Here is a 21,054-nt window from a genome sequence, read left to right as displayed (position 1 = left end):
TTTGGATAATGCCGCACCATTGTGTATCCAATATCCCATGGCTGCTCAAGGTAAAACCGAAGAGTTCGAGTTAAAGTCAAATTTGCTCCACCACATTCCAAAGTTCCATGGGCTGTCCATGGAGGATCCGAACAAACATTTGAAAGAATTTGAAGTGGTGTGCTCAAGTATGACTCCGGTTACCGTTGACGGAAGTATTTTAAAGATGAAGGCTTTTCCATTCTCTTTAATGGACAAAGCCAAGGATTGGTTATACGAGTTGGCTCCCGGTACAGTTACATCTTGGGAGAGTATGAAGAGGGCGTTTCTGGAGAAGTTTTTCCCAACTTCTCACATCATTCTTCTTCGTAAAAAAATAAGTGGAATTCAACAAGATGAAGGTGAGTCTTTTCCTACATATTATGAACGATTTAAATCACTTGTTGCTTCTTGTCCACAGCATCAAATGAAGGAGGAATTGCTTTTGCAATACTTCTACGAAGGGCTCCTACCACTAGAACGTCAAATGCTCGATGCCTCGACAGGTGGAGCATTGGTAGACAAAACGCCCATGGTTGCAAAAATCTTGATTGCTAATCGAGCATTGAACGCTCAACAATACGAGGGTGTAGGCCAAAGAGGACCCCCACGGCAACAAGTGCATGAGGTAAGTTCCACTTCCAATATTCAATCTCAGTTAGCTAATCTTACTTCTCTTGTTTCACAGATGGCCGAGGGAATGAAGATTCAAGGACCCATGGTGTGTGGCGTATGTTCTATCCAAGGACATGCATCCGAAAAGTGTCCTCAACTCATTAAGAATAGTGGATGGGAGAGCGCTAATGCCATTGGGTTTCAAAGCCCAAATCAGCCAAGACATGATCCATATTCCAACACGTATAATCCGGGGTGGAGAGACCATCCAAACTTCAAATGGAGAGAGCCACAACAAGCCCAACCACAAGGAGGCTTTAGGCAACAACCCCCGGGCTTCTATAACAAACCATACGCACCCCCTCAAGTCCAACCACAATCTACCCCAAATAATTCAGGTAATGCTTTGGATAATGATACACTTGTTAAGTTACTAACCACTTTGACTAATGGGCAGGAAAATCAAAACAAAAGAGTGGACCAACTAGAGAAACAAATGGGGCAGATTGCCGACGTTGTTGGGCAGATTAGAGACCAAGGAAGGCTTCCTAGTTCTACCATTCCAAACCCGAAGGGAGGCTTTGAAAGTGCAAAGGCCATACTCTTGAGAAGTGGAAAAGAGATTGGGGCAGGTTCTTCATCAAAAACAGGTCACAAAGAGGATGAAAAACTTCAATTTGAAGAGGAGGAAGCAAGCCCACTCACGGCAAAGGTGGGAGCACCTTTGCCGCAAGTTTCTAATGTCCCCAATCTGTCCAAATCGGCCAATAAAGGTAAGAATGTGTCAAATTCGGTTCCTACTAATGTTTTTCCTTTGAATGCTCCTTTTCCTAGTAGGTTTATGCAAACAAAGAAGGAGGAAGCTGAAAAGGACATCCTTGAGACATTTAGGAAAGTTCAAGTAAACATACCTTTGTTGGATGCAATCAATATGTCCCGAGGTACGCCAAGTTTTTGAAGGAATTGTGCACCACTAGGAAGAGGATGGCGACTAAGGAAGTGGTAAAGGTAGGTGAGAATGTCTCCGCCATCTTGCAACGCAAACTACCCCCCAAATGCAAAGATCCGGGTAGCTTTACAATTCCGTGCGTCATTGGTAACACTCGTTTCAAATCTGCCATGCTAGATTTAGGAGCCTCTATAAATGTTATGCCATACTCCATTTATGTATCTATGAACTTAGGTGAGTTGAAACATGATGGTGTAATCATACAATTGGCCGATAGATCTAACGCTTATCCAAAAGGAGTGTTGGAAGACGTTTTGGTGCAGGTTGATCATTTAGTCTTCCCAGCAGATTTTTATGTGCTCGAAATGGATGAATCGGATCATGCTCCTTCATTGCCCATCCTCTTTGGAAGGCCATTCATGAAGACGGCCCGGACGAAGATTGACGTGTATAGTGGAACGTTGTCCATGGAATTTGATGGGGAAGTTGTTAATTTTAATCTTTCTGATTCCATTAAGTACCCTAGTGAGGACCATTCATGTTTCTCTATTGATATAATTGACTCTTTGGCGCAGGGATATCTTGAAGATTTGAATGACGATGCGCTTGAAAAAGTCATTACACGAGGAATGGAACTCACAACCAAGGGGGCAGATTCTAGGGCAACCCACGGCATACATGGACTAGGCCATGCCGTGCCCCCTAGTGATGAAATTTTTGAGTTGGTTGCTGCCCTTGAGTCACTACCTAAGCATGGTGGTAAGTCTCCTAACTTTGATTCCATTCCAATTTCGACTAACAAGTTGCTTCCATCCATCGTTCAGGCACCCATACTTGATCTCAAACCCCTACCAAGCCATTTGAAGTACATCTTTTTGGGGGAAAACGAGACACTACCTGCCATCATCTCCTCATCCCTCACGGCACAAGAAGAGGAGAAACTAGTTCGAGTTTTGAAGGAGTTCAAATCTGCCCTAGGTTGGACATTGGCCGATATTAAAGGTATAAGCCCTACGACTTGTATGCATCACATATTTCTTGAGGAGGGGGCCAAACCAACTAGAGAGGCTCAACGCCGTCTTAACCCTCCGATGATGGAAGTTGTGAAAAAGGAGATAATCAAACTTCTAGATTGTGGGGTGATTTATCCCATCTCCGATAGCCGTTGGGTTTCACCTATCCAATGTGTGCCCAAGAAATCTAGAGAGACGGTTGTCGAGAATGCGGAGAATGAGCTTGTGCCCACCCGAATTCAAACCGGTTGGCGAGTGTGCATTGATTATAGGAAGCTAAATGCAACCACAAGGAAAGATCACTTCCCATTGCCATTCCTAGATCAAATGCTAGAAAGGTTAGCCGGTCATTCCTTTTATTGCTTTCTTGATGGATACTCCGGTTATAATCAAATTGTTATTGCACCGGATGATCAAGAAAAGACCACTTTTACTTGTCCCTTTGGAACGTTTGCATATCGACGCATGCCATTCGGTTTGTGCAATGCTCCTGCCACGTTTCAAAGGTGTATGGTTAGCATCTTTTCTGATTATGTTGAGAGGATTATTGAGATATTCATGGATGATTTTAGTGTGTTTGGTAATTCCTTTGATAATTGCTTGGATAATCTCACTTTAATCTTGAAACGTTGTGTTGAAACAAACCTTGTGTTAAATTGGGAGAAATGCCATTTTATGGTTAAACAAGGTATTGTTTTGGGTCATATTATCTCTGAACATGGAATTGAAGTTGATAAGTCTAAAATAGATCTTGTACGCTACTTACCCTCTCCCACTTCTGTGAGAGAGGTTCGTTCTTTCCTTGGTCATGCAGGATTCTATAGACGATTTATTAAGGATTTTTCCAAGATTGCACAACCCCTATGCCGTCTCCTACAAAAGGAAGTGCCTTTCGAGTTCAACGAGGCGTGTGAGCAAGCATTCAAGCATCTTAAGGACCTCCTCACCACGGTACCCATCATAACTCCCCCGGATTGGTCCATTCCCTTTGAATTGATGTGTGATGCATCGGATTATGCACTTGGAGCTGTTTTGGGTCAAAGAAAGAATAAACAGCCACATGTTATTTATTATGCTTCACGCACTTTGAATGATGCTCAGTTGAATTATTCTACAACCGAAAAAGAACTCTTGGCGGTTGTATTTGTTTTAGATAAATTTAAATCATATCTAATTGGTACTAAAATTATTGTTTTCACTGACCATGCAGCCTTGAAGTACTTGTTCACCAAGAAAGAAGCTAAACCTAGACTCATTCGTTGGATGCTTCTACTTCAAGAGTTTGACATCGAAATCAAGGACAAGAAGGGGAGTGATAATGTTGTTGCCGACCACCTAAGCAGGTTGGTGCGTGAAGAAGAGGATCTTCCCATCTCCGAAACATTTTCGGATGAACAACTCTTGTCCGTTCAGGTAAGTGCTCCTTGGTACGCAGATTTGGTGAATTATTTGGTGACTAAACAAGTTCCTAGCACCCTAAACAAATTTCAACGTGATAAACTTAAAAAGGATGCTAGATTTTATGTTTGGGATGACCCATACTTGTGGAAATATTGTTCAGATCAGGTTATAAGAAGATGTGTGCATGAATCAGATTTTCACTCAATTTTAAGTTTTTGTCACACATATGCATGTGGGGGTCAATTTGGCACCCAAAGGACAGCTTTTAAGGTTCTTGAATGTGGTTTTTATTGGCCTACTTTGTTTAAAGATGCTAGAACCTTTTGTTTAACATGTGATCGATGCCAAAGGACAGGTAATATTGGCCAAAAAGATCAAATGCCGCAGGTACCCATCTTTGTTGTTGAAATCTTTGATGTTTGGGGTATCGATTTTATGGGTCATTTTCCTTCATCTTTTGGTTTCACTTACATATTACTTGCCGTTGATTATGTTTCCAAGTGGGTGGAAGCGAAAGCCACTCAAACTAACGATTCTAAAGTTGTGGCAGATTTTGTGAAAACTAATATCTTTTCTAGGTTTGGGATGCCTAGGGTGCTAATCAGTGATGGCGGGTCTCATTTTTGCAACCGTACCATTGAGGCATTACTCAAGAAGTACCATGTGACGCATAAGGTCTCCACACCTTACCACCCCCAAACCAATGGCCGAGCCGAGGTGTCGAATCGTGAGATCAAACAGATTTTGGAGAAGACCATTGGGCCAAATAGAAAATATTGGAGCTTACAGTTGGATGATGCATTATGGGCGTATCGAACGGCTTACAAAACCCCTATTGGTATGTCTCCTTTTCGGCTTGTGTATGGCAAGCCATGTCATCTTCCCGTGGAATTAGAACATAGAGCACATTGGGCCATCAAGACCTTCAATTTGAATGTGGACCAAGCCGGAATTCATCGAAAGCTTCAATTGAGTGAACTTGATGAGATAAGGCATGAAGCTTATGAGAATGCTAGAATTTACAAAGAGAAGACCACGGCATTCCATGATAAGATGCTTCGAGGCAAGACTTTCGAAATTGGGCAGAAAGTGTTGTTGTTCAACTCCCGCCTTCGTCTATTCCCTGGTAAGTTACGTTCCAAGTGGGTTGGCCCGTTTGTTGTTACTAATCTTTTTGTGCATGGTGCAATCCAAATTAAGAGCTTGAGAACCGGGCAAGAATTCAAGGTGAATGGACATCGCTTGAAGCCATACTACGAGCACTTTGTGGAGCATGTTGTGGAGGAGATCCCACTGCATGCCGTGGGTTCCAAGGAGAAATGAAGGTGTTCATCGTCCGGCTGGAAGACGTTAAAGCAAGCGCTTTAAGGGAGGCAACCTATTTATTCTGCTTGATTGTCAATTTTATTACTTGTTTAATTATTTTTTGTTGTGACTTTCTATTTTGAAACATTAACAAATATGCAAAGGATTTTAACATTAACCTTCATGGAAATGAACAGGAAACGGGGAAATAAAAAAACATAGCATAATACAAGAGGGAGCCTTCACAAAGGCTGCTTGGGAGAGGTCGCAGTAGTCGGCGGAGTCTCAGCAGTCGGTGGGGCCACGGAAGGAGGAGGTATCGGAGGTTGATCAGTTGGAGCTTCACTACGCGGTGCGGCCCCAGAAGACGAAGGCAGATGCTGTTGGAACAAACCCACAAACCTCCGGTGATCAAGTAAAATCTGACCATCAGTTTCCTGCAGCTGGTCAATTTTCCTCTTCATGTTTCTGGCATAATTGTGTGCAAGCTTGTGCAATTGTTTATTTTCATGCTTGAGTCCTCTAATCTCCTCTTTGAGACTCTGTATTTCAGCCGCCAACGATTCAACGTGACGGGTTTGAGCAAATAGGCGTTGGGCCATGTTGGACACAGAACCCGCACACTGCACGCTAAGAGCCAGAGACTCCTTAACCGCCAATTCATTAGACCGTTGATGTGAAAATTATGTTGACACACAAATTAACCCTCTTTTTATCAATTGTAGCAAAGTATGTAAGTAGGGATCGTTCTAAACCGGGGATTAGGAGGGATTGCAAAATCACTTGAAAACTGACTCAAATACGTAAAAACAAGTTTAAAACACTAAACTAGACTCAAAGAATGCAGAACTAAACTTTAAAACACCAAAACAAACCAAAAGACTCAAAACAGCCCAAAAACACTCAAAACTGCCTTAAAACCACAATCTGGGCAGTTTTGAACACTAGACACACACTTGGACGAAAATTGGTTTTAACTTGACCTAAGACACTTAAAAACACAAACTAAAGTGATTTCTAACTACTATGACTCAACTAAGTAAAGGGGGATTGATTTTGGACGAATTTAACTTTGAAAACAGAAACTTTGAAAACAAACTTTGACAAAAACGTTTTGATGAAAACTAAGATGGTGAAAGGCTAGTTAGAAGGTTCCTTCTCCACACATGAAACATATGCATACGACTCGATTTCCAATTACTCTTTCAATAAACCATGAATGACAATGCCCCAAATTAACTAGATTGACCAATTAATTCTCAGATTTCCCTAGATTCATTGAATTGAATGGGATACGCATTACAACCAAATTATTCTTATCAAGGACCCTAACTATGGAATACGCATGATAGAGACACATATCAAAGATCATTAAGTTCAATGGAAATCACAAGCATTGACGAGGCATTCATAACTATGGGATACGCATGTTACTCTTGCCTAGGATTCACTTAACACAATCGTGACTAGCGACTTTTACTACTTATGAATATAAGTTAATAACGATTAGGTGAAATTGCCTTATACTCTAGCATCAAATTCATGCATGCAAACTAAGTGTCGACCCTCAATCAACATACATAAACATGTTATCAATCAAATAGATAAGTAAACCACATTCACGATTCATGAAATCATAATTGGAAGAAATCAAGTTATATAAAACATATGATCATGGCTTTGAATTCCCCTCTAACTATAAAGAAATTAGTTCCTCATGTTCGCAAATAAACAAAGATAAATATATTTAAACATTGACATAAAGATAGAAAACACCTAGAAACGCTCCACAATCCAAGCTCCTTGAATGGCATGCACGGCTCCAAGTTGTCTTCCTTCTTCTCCTTGCAAACTCACGGCACAATGAGGGATGGTTGGGTATGGACTAAGGTAGAAGTGTTTAGGAAGGGTGGGGGGTGCGGCAAGGTCAGATTGTATGGTGAATGGGAGTGAATTGGTGCGGCAAAGGGATCTTGTGAATTTCTAGATTGAATTGTGAATTGTGGTGAGTGGTCTCAATGAATGGGTGCGGCATCATGTATTTATAGGGTCCTAAAAGTCTAGCAAATCAGATTAGGACTTGGAGGATTAAATCCCATCAGGAAAGGGCTTAGAAATCAGAAATAAAAAAGGATAATGCTTCCTAGGTGCGGCAGGTAAGGTGATGAGGTGATAAGGCTTCTAGAATGCCTTGCAAGGCAAGGGAAATCAGCTTTCTAGAAGGGATAGGTGCGGCACTAAAGGATAGGGCAGATTAGGGCTTCTAGAAACCCTCTAATGCAAGGAAAACTCACGGCAAGGATGGATAAGGTTTCTAGAACAAGGATAAGGTATCCTAAATGGATAAGGTGCCCTAAATGGATAAGGGTTCCTCATTGCACTTGGAAACTTTGCCTATTTGGATTAGGAAACCTTGTCTTTATCATTCCTTCTTCATCTTGGACTCCTTTTCCTTCTTGGACTTGGAAAACTTCTTTGTTGCTTCACTTGAGACCATTTGGATTTTGACTTTCCTACATCACGTAGGAAACCTTGTTTGAGTAGGAATCTTCATCTTCAAGGAATCCTAATGCAACTAGGAAACCCATTTTGACTAGGAATCCTAATTCAACTAGGATTCCATCTTCACTTAGGGACTTTCCCACTTCAACTAGGAAACTTTGTTAAAGTAGGAAACATCATCTTCAAATCTTCAATTTCGTCCATCCTCTTGGCTCCAAGCATATGACATCCATTCCAAGCTCAAATGTGCTCCAAAAGGCTCAAAAATGCTTCTTTTGATGTAATATGCCTTTAAAACCTGAAAACACATAAAACTAGCTTAAAAGACTACTTTACTAAGGAAAAACACTATAAATGCACAAGAACAGGCTAAACTAAGGCGCATAAATATGCTCCTATCAACCGTCTAGCAAGCAGTCTGTTATCTCTGGGGGTGACAAGGTTCCGGGCCACCACCGCAGCGGTCATGTCATTTTTCATCACCGAATCCCCAACGGTAAGAGGACCAGTAGGGGATATGAGGGACGGGCGCCATATGTTGTCTGGAAAAGGAGGGGTTGCTCCTTCACCAAGGTTCAAGTCAAAACGACGGTCGGAAGGGCCAGACATTTTTCAGAGGTGTTAAAGAAAGAGGAGATCGGACAAGTCAAGATCGTAGAAGTGCAAAACGGGAGTTTTTACAGGCGGAAATTCAAGAGTGCTTTGAACGTCCTGCATACCTCTATAAAAATTAGCACGCGATGGGATTTCAGAGATTGAAGAGGTGAGCTCAGAAATCGAAGAAGCCATTCGGAGATCGAAGAGGCGCCAGCTTTCTCAAAAGTTGGGCTTGCTCACAAACCACCAATTCCAGATACCGAAGAGTGTCAACTGTCTCAGCCTCGTCAGCACCCATCACACGCAACTCAGCTATGCGAAAATCACGGGCAGTCTGTCGAAGCACCGATTCCAACCATCTGTCTCTCTCAGCCTCGTCAGCACTTGTCACATGCAATCTCTGCCCTCAACGAAGCTCAGAACTCGAAGCGTAAATTCCGGATATTAAGAGGCCTCTGCTTTATCGAGACATGTCAGCATCTGTCAATTTGCACATTTGCGTTGCTTAAATCACGCCCAATCTGTCGAAAATTTTTGGAGAAGCGGAATGGACGTGAAAACTACTGTTAAATTATCCCAGGCTTGCCGACACGAGTAATGGAACAATGCCTTCTGATGCGAAATAGATAAGCACACAAATTAAACCCTCTTTTTGTCAAATTGTAGCAAAGATGTAAGTAGGGATCGTTCTAAACCGGGGATTAGGAGGGATTGCTAAACACTTGGAAACTGACTTAAAAACTCAAAAACAAAGTTTAAAACACTAAACTAGACTCAAAGAATGCAAAAGTAGAGGTTAAAACACTTAAACAAACCTAAAACTCAAAACAGCAACTAGAAGGCTCAAAACTGCCTAAAAACCACTTTCTGGGCAGTTTTGAGCACCTACACTAATTTGGACGAAATTTGATGAAAACTTGAATCAAAATACTTAGAAACACAAATCAAAACACTTTCTAACTAATCTAAGACTTCAAATTAAAGGGGGAATAGTTTTGGACAGAAATTGAAAACAAAACAGAAACTTTAATTAACACAGATTGTAAAAACGATTTTGGTGAAAAGGATGGATAAAAGGCTAGTTAGGAGGTTCTTCTCCACACATGTCACACTTGCAAACAAAACGATTTTCAGTTGTTCTTCCGATAAACTATGAATACTCAACGCCCCAAGTTAACCGTGAATTGCACTAATTAACCCTCAGTTTTTCCACAAGTTATTAAGTTGGATGATTGCATACGACAACCCAAAACATTCCCTACATGAATTGCATAATAGAGATACAAGCAAGAATCATTACGTTCTATGAAAAACATAAGCATTGACGAAGCATTTGTTACTATGAATTGCATGAAACTTATGCTAAGAATTCATTCAACGCGATCGTTTTCAAGCGATCTTCACTACTTGTGATTATAAGATTGTAACTATTAGGTGAAACTCCCTCATAATCTAGCATCATATTCATGCATGAAAACTAAGCGTGCACTCTCAATCAACATACACAAATAAGTTATCAATCAAATAGATGAATGAATTGAATCCATAACTTATGAAATAACAACTGAATGTAATCGAATCAAATTGCAAGCATGTACATGGTTTCGAATCATCCCCCAACTAAGGGGGTTTAGTTCCTCATACTCACAACACAAAGTTTATTAAATTGAAACATCGAAGACATAAGAAAGATTACACCTAAAAAGCCAAAGAATTCCACTTTGAATTCTGCACAGTAAGCTCCTCTTTCTTCTTCTCCTTGCTGCGGCAGAGAGGGTTTAGGGGATTTTTGGGTAGTTTTGGATGATTTTGGACGAGGAAGAATGGTGGAAAAATGTCTAGGCTGGGTGTAGGGCACGGCTAGGAAGGTTTTGGGGTCAGAAAATATGGAGTTGGGTGAAGGTTGGGCTCGGCAAAGGTGAGGGACAGGTTCTGGCGTGAATGGAGTTTTCTGGATGTGTTTTTGGGTTTTTGAAAGGTAGATAGGATAGTATGGTGGTGCGGCAAGGTGTGGGAATGGTTTATGGAGGTGGAGAATGATGTATGGATGTGTGGAATGGTGTTGGAATCGATGGAAGCTGCAGCAAAAGGTGGGAAAGGTTGCTGGAATGGGTGGTGGCTGCGGCAAAGAGGGGATTAGGGTGATGGTGAATTTCTGATTTGTGTAGAGGGGATCCCCCTTGCGGCTAGGGTGTAGAAACATATATATAGGCACTTAAAAACCCTAGCAAATCAGATTAGGGCCTTTAAAACACAAATCCATCAGAAAAATAGGTTAAGCAATCAGAATTTTAATGAGCAAAGGCCTAGGGTTCGGCAATTAAGTGGGCTAGGGCTAGGGTTTGTAAAATAGGCCTTCTAGAATGGAAAGGTGCGGCATAGGCTTAGGGTCCACAAGGAGTTCGGGTTTAGGTCGTCTAAAAGCCCAAAGCCAAGAATAGAAACTCTCGAAATTGGAAACCTCCAAGAATAGAAACTTCCAACTTTAGAAACTTTGGTTGCCAATTCCGATTTAGGAAAGATCAACCCAAAATGGAAACTTTTAGGCTTAGCTTTCCTACTTCAAGTAGGAAACCTCAAATCTCGAACTCTTCAATTTCAACCCAACCTTGTGTTCCAAGCATGTCCTTTTCATTCCAAGCTCACTTTTTGCTCCAAAAGCTCCAAATTGCATCATTTCATGTAATATGTCCTTTAAACCTGAAAACACATGAAAGTAGCTTAAAAGACTACTTTAACGAAGAAAACATAACAAAGATGCATAAGAACTAGCTAACTAAGGCGCATAAATATGCTCCTATCACCTTCCCAGCTATTAAGAAAATTCTATAAATGTTGAACTTCAAAGTGAAGCAGTCTCACCCAACTTTCAGCCTCACTTAACCCTTCATCCTCTCTGAAATGGCTTTCCAACAAACCCTCTCGAGTCACTCTGTATTTCTCATCCCCTGGGACACCCCTGCAAACAACCCATCCAGAGCACAAGTATTTCATATCATAAAGGTTGAGAGCACGAGTATCTCATATCATGTTTTCTCCCTGTCCTTTCTCCAGCCAGCACCTGCTCTCGAGTACTCATCATCTTGTGTTTCCTCTTCGTCTCTCACGTATAAGGGAAGTGAAGATGATACCTAGAAGCATGTGGAGACAACGTGCTGATTCATCCTCAACTAGGGACAAGGAGAAAGAAAGCAAGAGGTGGGCACTTGGAAAGATTGAAGAAGGAAACAGACCAACACCTCTCCCTCGTGCCTGCCCGCCGTGCAGAAGAAACAAGCAGAGAAGAATGCAGACTGCACTCTGATATTCCCTGCTCAGAATTCCAAACCAGTTCAAGATCAAAGCTGTGGAAAGTCACCAAGATCATCTATCTCAAAAACCAGATTTGCGTTCTTAACCTCTACTCTGTCTAATTTTTTTTTTTTTCTTTACTTTGCTATATTTGTTCTGTTATTCGTTGCTTGTTTTTGTGTGAGTATATGCTTGAAACATTGAGGACAATGTTTGATTTAAGTGTGGGGGGGTAACTAGTGTTTTGCATAAAATTCGTAGAAAATTATCACCCATTACTTCTAGTGTTGTTCTTTGCTGTTTTAAGTATTTTTAAGCTATTTTGGAGTGTTTCAGTGTGTTTTGACATAAAAATCCGAAAATTCATAAAAATTTGAAAAATTGTTTTGAAAATCCCAAAAAGAGTTGTTTTTGTGTGCTTATTTGTGTCTTAGGGTACCTTCCAACACAATGATGAGGATTCGGTTTGTAATTGCATGACTGTTAAAGAGAGTTATAAACATGGATGAAAGTTTGATTTACTCTTTATTTATGCTTGGTTGTGGTTATAACTTATGAAATCACATGTAATCATAAAAGAAAAAAACATTAGTTTTTGTAACATGCTTGAAGGAAGGAACTCAAACTAACGCTACAACCTTGTGAGACTTGAGCCTAAATGTTTATTTGGAGAGTTAAAATATGTGCATTATTGTTTTCTAAAGTCGTTGCATGATCTCATTATTCTTTGCTTGGTTATTATTTAGAAGGCGTTTCATCATTTAGTTCCAAATGCTAGAACTCATGCCTATTTCATTCAAAGCATGCTATTGTTTTGCATAACACATATTCAAGATGAAGTTGTGTAGTTACCACCACCAAAGCCAAACTGCCATGTATCCCATATCGTTATATGTTTAAGTTAACCCCATTGAGCCTTGATAGCCTACATTCTTTGTTAAACCACATTACCCTTACCTAGCCTAGTTTAGGACCATCCATACCCTTGTTCTTGAAGCATAGTAAAGCATGATTCAAATTGAATTTCTTTTGATTAATGTATGGCAGAAAACAAGTGTGGGGGAAGTGTGAGTTATTATGCTTGTTGAAAAGAAAAGGGAGTTGAAAAATATGTGAAAAAAGAGTTTTAAAGTGCTGCTTGTTGAAGAAAGGGTCCAAAACATAGAATTCGGCCCTAAATATTGCTTGAATTTTCCCTTCGTGTCTAAAAGCTGATTTATGCAATCTAAGTGAATTCTAAGTTTCAATTTCATTACTTTGCTTGCTATTGCTTTAAGAACGATTGTTATCCTTATCCTTCATTTGTTAGCCATCACCCCAAGCCCCGTTACAACCCTTAACTTCATCTTGAGTGTCATGCGGTTCAATATGTGGAGTTTGAAATTGATATGAGCATATGGTGTCACTGGTTCTCGCATCTAAGTAGTAGCATTCCATTCATGAGATCATATCTAAACATGCTTATTAACTCCAGAAATTGCTTTCTTTGTGATACATATATGTGAGCGTTCGTTTTCATATCTACATCAATCTTCTCACATATAACTAGTATAGGGTGTGTAGTTAGAAAATCTGAGTGAAAATTGAGTGCATATCTTGTAAGGAATTGAGTGATTTCTCTAAGGCATGTTACTACATCAAAATCATTGTTTTAATTGATTAACGTGAACAAGTAAGTAGTGACTATGATTAAGTACGTGCTTAAGTGTGAAGATGACTCAAATCTGTGGGGATAATGATTTTTAACATGTCATGTGCATTGGAATCCCTGAGGCAAATGTTGGAAGGTTTAGGTTGTATTCTATTTGTGTTGTTTCGTTTTATTTCTTTGTTTTGCTCAAGGACTAGCAAAAGCTAAGTGTGGGGGAATTTGATAGGAGCATATTTATGCGACTTAGTTAGCTTGTTCTTGTGCATTTACGTTGTATTTCCTTAGTTATTTTAGTGTTTAAAGTTATTTTTGTGTGTTTTCAGACTCTAAGTACAAAGTATGCAAGATGATGCATTTTGGAGGCCTTTGGAGCAGTTTCGGGCTTGGAATGGATAGCAAATGCATGGGCCAAAGTGGATGGACGAATTTGAGAACTAAAGAAGCCAAGAATGTGAAGAATTATGGTCCAAAAGATGAAGAACTCAGCCTAAAATTCTGTCACCCCAACTTGCCTTCATTGCCGTGCACTTCATCCCTGACCTAACCTGATTCTCTAAGGTTTTTGGGGCCTATATATACATGTTTACACCCCTTGGCAAAGGGTTCACACTCTCATATTCACCATTCATCACAGAAATTCGTCCATACTCACCCTAGGCAGCAAAACACCCCAAAAACACCATTCTAGTGCCCAGAAAATATCACAGCCACTCCACCTTCTTCCACCCTCTTTGCCGAAGTTCTCCACCACCCTTCCACCATCAAACACTGATATGATATTAACTAGCACTCAAATTAACCCTCTTTTTATCAATTGTAGTAAGTATGTAAGTAGGGATCGTTCTAGGCCGGGGATTAGGAGGGATTGCTAAATCACTTGAAAATTGACTCAAAAACGTAAAAACAAAGTTTAAAACACTAAACTAGACTCAAAGAATGTAAAACTATAACTTAAAACACCAAAACAAACCAAAAGACTCAAAATAACACAAAAACACTCAAAACTGCCTTAAAACCACTTTCTGGGCAGTTTTGAACTCTAAACAAGATTTTGACGAAAATAGGTTTTAACTTGACTCAAAACACTTAAAAACACAAACTAACACACTCTCTAACTAATTTGACACTTGAAAACAAAGGGGGATTTGGTTTTTACGAAATTGAAAACAAAACATAAACTTGTAAATCAAAACAGATTTTAAAACGAATTTGATTGAATTGAATGGATAGAAAGCTAGCTAAGGGGTTCATCTCCACACATGTTATACTTGCATTCAAAACGATTTCCAATTGCTTTTCAATAACCCATGAATTCTCAACGCCCCAAGTTAATTAGGTCCACTTAAATTAACCTTCAGATTTTCCTAACGTTATTGAATTGGATGATTGCATACGACAACCCAAAGCATTCCCCACAAGTCCCCTACATGATTGCATAATAGAGATACAAGCAAGAATCATTAAGTTCTATGAAAACCATAAGCATTGACGAAGCACTTGTTACTATGATTGCATGAAACTTATGCCAAGAATTTACTTAACGCGATTGAGATCATCAACCTTTACTACTTATGAATATAAGTCCATAACGATTAGGTGAAATTTCCTTATATCCTAGCATCAAATTCATGCATGCAAATTAAGTGTCGACCCTCAACCAACATACACAAATCAGTTTTAATTCTTGTAGATAAGTAAATTGAATTCACAACTTATGAAACGCAATTAGAAGTAATCAAATCATATAGCAAGCATAAACATGGTTTCGAATCCCCCCCCTAGCCAAGGGGGGGTTTAGTTCCTCATACTCGCAAAGCAACGATACATATATTTAGAAATTAAAATCCAAAGAAAGAAAACACCTAGAACGCTCCAACTTGGCAGCAAGCGCATCAACGATTTCTCCTTCTTCCTTGCTGCGGCAGAGAAGTTTAGAACAGGTTTTGGGTGGTATTTATGGTGTAGAATGGATGGGGAATGGTATGGAAAGGTGTAGGGTTGATGGGTGGTGCGGCTAGGGATGATTTTGGGCAGAAAATATGGAATATGGTGGTGGAAAGGTGCGGCAAAGAGAGCCTCTTTGTTTCTAGACGTGAATGATGTATATGGGAGGTCATCTTTCCAGCCAAAAGGGTTTAATGAGTATATATAGGCACTTCAAAACCCTAGCAATCAGATTAGGGTTTCTAGAAGCCCAAATCCACCAGAAATTAGGTTAAAACAATCAGATTTTTAGTGGGAATAAGGCCTAAGGTGCGGCTAGGGTTAGGGTTTAGAGATGGGCCTTCTAGAATGCCTTGCAAGGCAAGGAAATCAGATATTCTAGAGGCCTAGGTGCGGCTAGGGTTAGGGTTTACAAGGAATTAGGGTTTAGGTCATCTAAAAGCCCAAAGCCAAGAATAGAAACTCTCGAAAATGGAAACCTCCAAGAATAGAAACTTCCAACTTTAGAAACTTTGGTTTCCAAATCTGAATTCTTTGTTCTTCACTTTCATTTCTTCATTTCTTAAGCCCCTCTGACCTTCAAACTCGTCCATTCCTTGTGCTCCATTAGCATACACTCCATTCTAGCTAAATTTTGCTCTAAAATGCTCCATTTTGCACTTCTTTGCATACTTCGTCTCTAAACCTGAAATTGCACGAAAATGACTTTAAACACTAAAATAACTAAAGAAAAACAACATAAATGCTTAAGAACAAGCCAACTAAGTCGCATAAATATGCTCCTATCAAACACTCCTCTACACTCACCATAAACCTTTCCATACCATTCCCCATCCAGTCTACACCATAGAACTACCCAAAACCTGTCCACAAACCAATCTGCCACAAGCAAGGGAAAGGAGGAATCTTGGATGCACTTGCTGCCAAGTTGGAGCATTCTAGGTGTTTTCTTTCTTTGGATTTTAATGTCTAATTCATGTAATCTTTGTTTTGCTTTAAGTATGATTGGCTAATTTCGTTTTGGCTAAGGGTGGATTCAAAACCATGATTATATATGTGAAATAAGTTGATTACTTTCAGTTATCGTTGTATAAGTCGTGAATACAATTTGCTTAACCGTTTGATTTAGAACTTATTCTTGTATGTTGGTTGAGAGTGCACGCTTAATTTGCATGCTTGAATTTGATGCTAGGATATAAGTTTGTTTCACCTAATCGTTATGAATTTATATTCGTAAGTAGTGAAGGTCGCTAGTCACGATCGTGTTAAGTAGATTCCTGGCAAGAGTATCATGCTTTTCATAGTTACGAATGCCTTGTCGATGCTTATGATTTCCAAAGAACGTAATGATTCTAACTTGTGTCTTTATCATGCTGTTCATATAAAGAACTTGTTGGGAATAATTTGTTTGCGATGCATATTCATCCAATTCAATGATTCTAGGGAAATCTGAAGGTTAATTTGACACACCCCGTCCCGAAGGAGGGCATGCTGGCCGTCACGTGAGAGTGACGTAACCATTTGCACAGTACGGAAGCTTTAAGATACAATTTAAGTTGATACACCCGAAGGTGAGTCCTAATTTTGTCCAATCTGTCAGAACACCGTCGAATTCCTCGTAGTCACCACACCTTTGTGATTCCTGAACCTGGAGGGGCGCAAAACCAAAATTGAGTGGGTCAGTAAAACAAATCTTTTCAAATCCAACTTTTCTCAAAACATTGTAACCCCTCTCCGTAAAACTTGTATACTTTCCCAGAAATGTAAAATATAAATATACATATATATTCTCAAAACTTCATTTTTACTATCTCAACATTTATCTTTATCAATCATGCCATGCCATGTCTAAATTCAACAGTTAAGTATGAATGCATCAGCAATAATCATATCAGGTGCAAGAAAGAAATCAACCGGAGACCCTACAATGGTCCTGTACGGCTGAATGTAGAGCTCAAAATCTCATCTAACCGGAGTCACCAACTGTGACCTGTTCGGCCATGCCGGAGTCACCTAGTATGACCTGTACGGCACTACACTGCACATAAGTCGGAATTACTTAATGTAATCTGTACGACTTAATGGTAGAATAATATGCTCTAGTGCTTCTCTCATCAATCATCTGTGCACATAATCTAAGGTCACCTACCAGTCGGAACCCCTCTAATGGTCTGTACGACTGGCATGTCGGAACCACCCCCTGTGGTCTGTACGACTAGCATCTACTTGGATCCAAGGTGAGCATGCGATGCGGTGAATAATAATAAGCACTAATACCAAGGTGCAGGTTATGAGCTCAATATATCTCAACATCATCATAACAATAATAAATACTCACCTGATACTCACCTGTGCGTCCACCGCACCAATTCATACATATGCATCATATATCAATTCATACTTTCATATACTTATATACATGGCATCTCAAATCATATCTTTCATATAATCTACTCATGGCATTTGAAAACATACTTTTATACTTTGCATTTAAAGCATACTTTCGTAACATTTTCAATTTCTGGGAAACGTCAATTATATATGTATACGGAAAACAAAACTGCCCACTCACCTGGAGTTCATCCAACAACTCCCTAGCATCACACATCAAGGCGTCATGACGATCGCCGCCTAGAACAGTAATCAAATCCAACCTCAGAATTCATATCGATAGAATATATAACTTATATAAAATACGTCACTACGTAGATCGATCCGGAAGATCTGCCACTCAGATTTTAAATCCATAACTTCCAGAGGTCCACATTATACCTCTAGGACAATATCCTAAAATTTCATTACCATCCAACGGTCGGATCTCCGTCAATTTCCAAAACTAAGTGACGGTTAACATTTTATATTATGGACTTACAATTCCAATTCCGGAAGATCCGTAACTCAGATTCCTAATCCATAAGTTCCAATAGTCCTTAAATATTACGTATTACAACGTATCAAAGTTTGGTGACGATCCAACGGTCGGATCATCAATTCACATTTTCACCAAAACTATAAAACGTTATTCGAACACCTAACCAACAATCCTTAATAACTTTCTCATACGGTGCTCAAATTGGGTATATGAATATACCACGGTGATCTACTCGACGTCACGGACGTCGACATATTTTTAAAATAATTTTATTTTTATTTTTATTTTTTACTGTAGCACCTTCTTCTTCCTTGGGTCGCCGGACTGTTTTTTTCCGGCGGCCGTTTTCTGGGCAGTTTTTCAAATTGCCATAACTTTGTCATTTCTCAACGAAATCAAGTGATTCAAAAACTAAAGTTGTAGCCCTTGAAGAGACCAAGAGAATGGTACCTTGCACAACACCTAGTTCGCCGTGGTTTGGCCGGAAACTGCCTCGAAAGCCTCGGAGGTCGCCGGAAACTGGGTATTTTTCAAATGAGTATAACTTCTTCAATACTCAACGAAAATGAGTGAAACAAAAAGGAAAGTTGTATTACTTGCCGAGACGAAGAGATTGATACCTACCTCGACTCCTAACTCGCCGGGGATTCGCCGGAAAATGCCTCGAAAGCTCCGGCCAAACTTTGAACTCGTCGATCTCCGTGTTCTTTCGTCCAAAAACTTCCAACGAAGCACTCCGAGCTTCGTGGGAACCTCCTAAAGCTCCCTGTGAGCTTAGATTTCCCTAAAACACAACATATTCAAAGATCATGAACAGTGCTCTTCACGGGAACTTTTAAAACTACGTTTTTCCGAAGTAGAACTTACCTGAAATTGATGTCTACGTGATCGTGGAAGTTCCAGGAGTCCAAATGTGGTCTTATCTTGGACGTTTGTTTATGTTTTAGGTGGTTTTGGGTGAGGTTGAGTGTCGGAGAGGAAGAGAGAGAGAACTGAGAGTGAGAGAGAGTCGTGAGGGAAGAGAGAGAGACAGGGTACGGGAAAGAGGGAGAGAATTAAGGGGTGTGGGATCCTACCCAATCTCCAACTACAAAATTCTAACATAAAATTTAAGTCTAAGTCTCCACTCTACTTACCAAATTTTAGGAGCTTAGATATAACGAACGTAAAAGTTATACCTTAGTCACGTATTAGGGCATTTTCGTAATTTCATGTCCTTGGAATTAAAAATTCCGCAGGTACAAAAATTAACACTTTGGGAAATGTGAAATTAATGAATGTGTTTATGTAAACAGAGGGGACACATAATTGTGAATCGTCCCTATAATCAGTTGTACTCAACAATTTTCCATGATATCATAGTGTCAATTCAGCAGAGTTATGGACTTAGTAGTTTGGTTGGATTGACCATGAGTACCGAGAGATTTGATGAGTTATATGTTCAGCCGTACAGGCCACAAGAGGTGGATCCGGCTGACACATGAGAAATTGGTGAGTTATAGGCTCGGCTGTACGGACCACAAGATGTGGATCTGGCCGACGTATTTACTGGGGAATTGATGTGTAAGTCGTACAGGTCACTATAAGTGACTCCGACTAATGTGCTAGCATAGATGGTTGAGCTAGAGAATCAGCCGTACAGGTCATTCTAGTTGACTCCGGCTGATATATTTCTGAGTATGGACGATGATGCCAAAGAAAGTAATGTTGGAACGTGATAGAGGCGTATATGTGTATTCTAATGAAGAAAAAAAAATGATAGTATTACACCTTTGGGAATTGTTGCTTACTTATCGAGACAACGATGATTTATCAGTATTGCGGGCTGCAGACCGTAATATTAATAACTCATTCGTGGATTCATTAAGCAAGCAACCCGGTAGATTATTTTATGTTAGTATTGTACTTATTTAGAATGCTTAATAATAATAGAATATATATTGTATCAGTTAATTCTGTTCCATTAGATTGGTTGGTTATAATTGTGACAAGACAGAATGTTACGGGAAACCAGTACTTTCCATTGATCTGGATGACTAGAGATTACTTTTGTTAGTATGCAAAGTGGATTGAGTCAGACCGTTATTTATGCTGTGAGAGCAAAGAGATTGTTTTCGAAAGGCTGTCAAAAATACTTATCTCATGTGGTGCTAAATGATGTTGTTTGGAGTAGTGTGAATAATGTTGAAAGGGTTAGACTTTTCTTGATGTCTTCCTTGAAAGTATACCTGGATTGCCTTCAGGCAGAGATATGAGGTTCACTATTGAATTGTTGCCAGGTATAAATTTATGTTAAAGATTGGTTCAGGATGAGTTAGGGGAATTGGAAATTCAGTTGAGAGAATTGGTTGATAAAAGTTTTATTCAACCTAGTACAACACTGTTGAGGAGCACCATTTTGTTGGTGAGAAAGAAAATGGACTTAGAGATTGTTCATTGATTATAGATAATGGAATCGGGTAACGAATGAGAACCGTTATCCCTTGTGGTGTATTGACGCTCATTTGATCAGTTCAAAGGTGCTTGTATATTTTCAAAGATTGACTTGAGGTCTGTTTATTATCAATTGAAGATTATGAGTAACGTTGTTCCTAAGATTGTTTTTCTGGACTCGTTATAGTCTTTATGAAGTTTGGTGATGCTATATGGATACTCATGCTGTTTTATGAGTTATTGGATGAAGTATTCCAATAATGCCTTGATAAATAGATATCATTTTCATTGAAGATATTCTGGCATATTCTGAGCCAGAGCAGAATATGTAAACGTATTAAGTCGGTGGAACAAAGATTGGAAGAATGTCGGTTGTATGCTAAGTAGCAAATGCTAAAGTTAGATGAATCAGGTGGCATTCTGAGATTTGTTATATATTCTTAAGGTATTCAAGTGAATTCTT

At 39.6% G+C, this 21,054-nt stretch overlaps 1 protein-coding gene and 1 long non-coding RNA gene across 3 annotated transcripts in view; one reads left to right on the top strand and one right to left on the bottom strand.

The window, feature by feature from the left end:
• Positions 1-2,008: 2,008 nt before the first annotated feature.
• The window catches only part of LOC126616172 (uncharacterized), a 51,457-nt gene continuing 32,411 nt past the window's right edge, over positions 2,009-21,054 (top strand). Inside the window, exon 1 of the mRNA XM_050284185.1 lies at positions 2,009-2,341. Coding sequence (XP_050140142.1) covers positions 2,050-2,341 — 292 coding nt within the window. The 5' untranslated portion in view covers positions 2,009-2,049. The remainder of the gene's footprint in view (positions 2,342-21,054) is intronic.
• LOC126616175 (uncharacterized) lies at positions 16,634-19,213 on the bottom strand. 2 transcript variants are annotated; one of them, XR_007621049.1, is made up of 5 exons: positions 19,026-19,213; positions 18,783-18,942; positions 18,609-18,677; positions 17,859-17,917; positions 16,634-16,934 (listed from the first exon to the last, which is right to left on the bottom strand). It is a non-coding gene; the product is annotated as an uncharacterized LOC126616175 (long non-coding RNA). The 2 variants fall into 2 exon arrangements; XR_007621050.1 differs by lacking the exon at positions 17,859-17,917 and having other exon boundaries at positions 19,026-19,210.

The sequence above is a fragment of the Malus sylvestris genome, chromosome 3 (assembly GCF_916048215.2).
Source record: "Malus sylvestris chromosome 3, drMalSylv7.2, whole genome shotgun sequence".
In the NCBI taxonomy this organism is placed as follows: Eukaryota; Viridiplantae; Streptophyta; class Magnoliopsida; order Rosales; family Rosaceae; genus Malus; species Malus sylvestris.
This window is presented reverse-complemented; position numbering and strand designations above follow the sequence as displayed.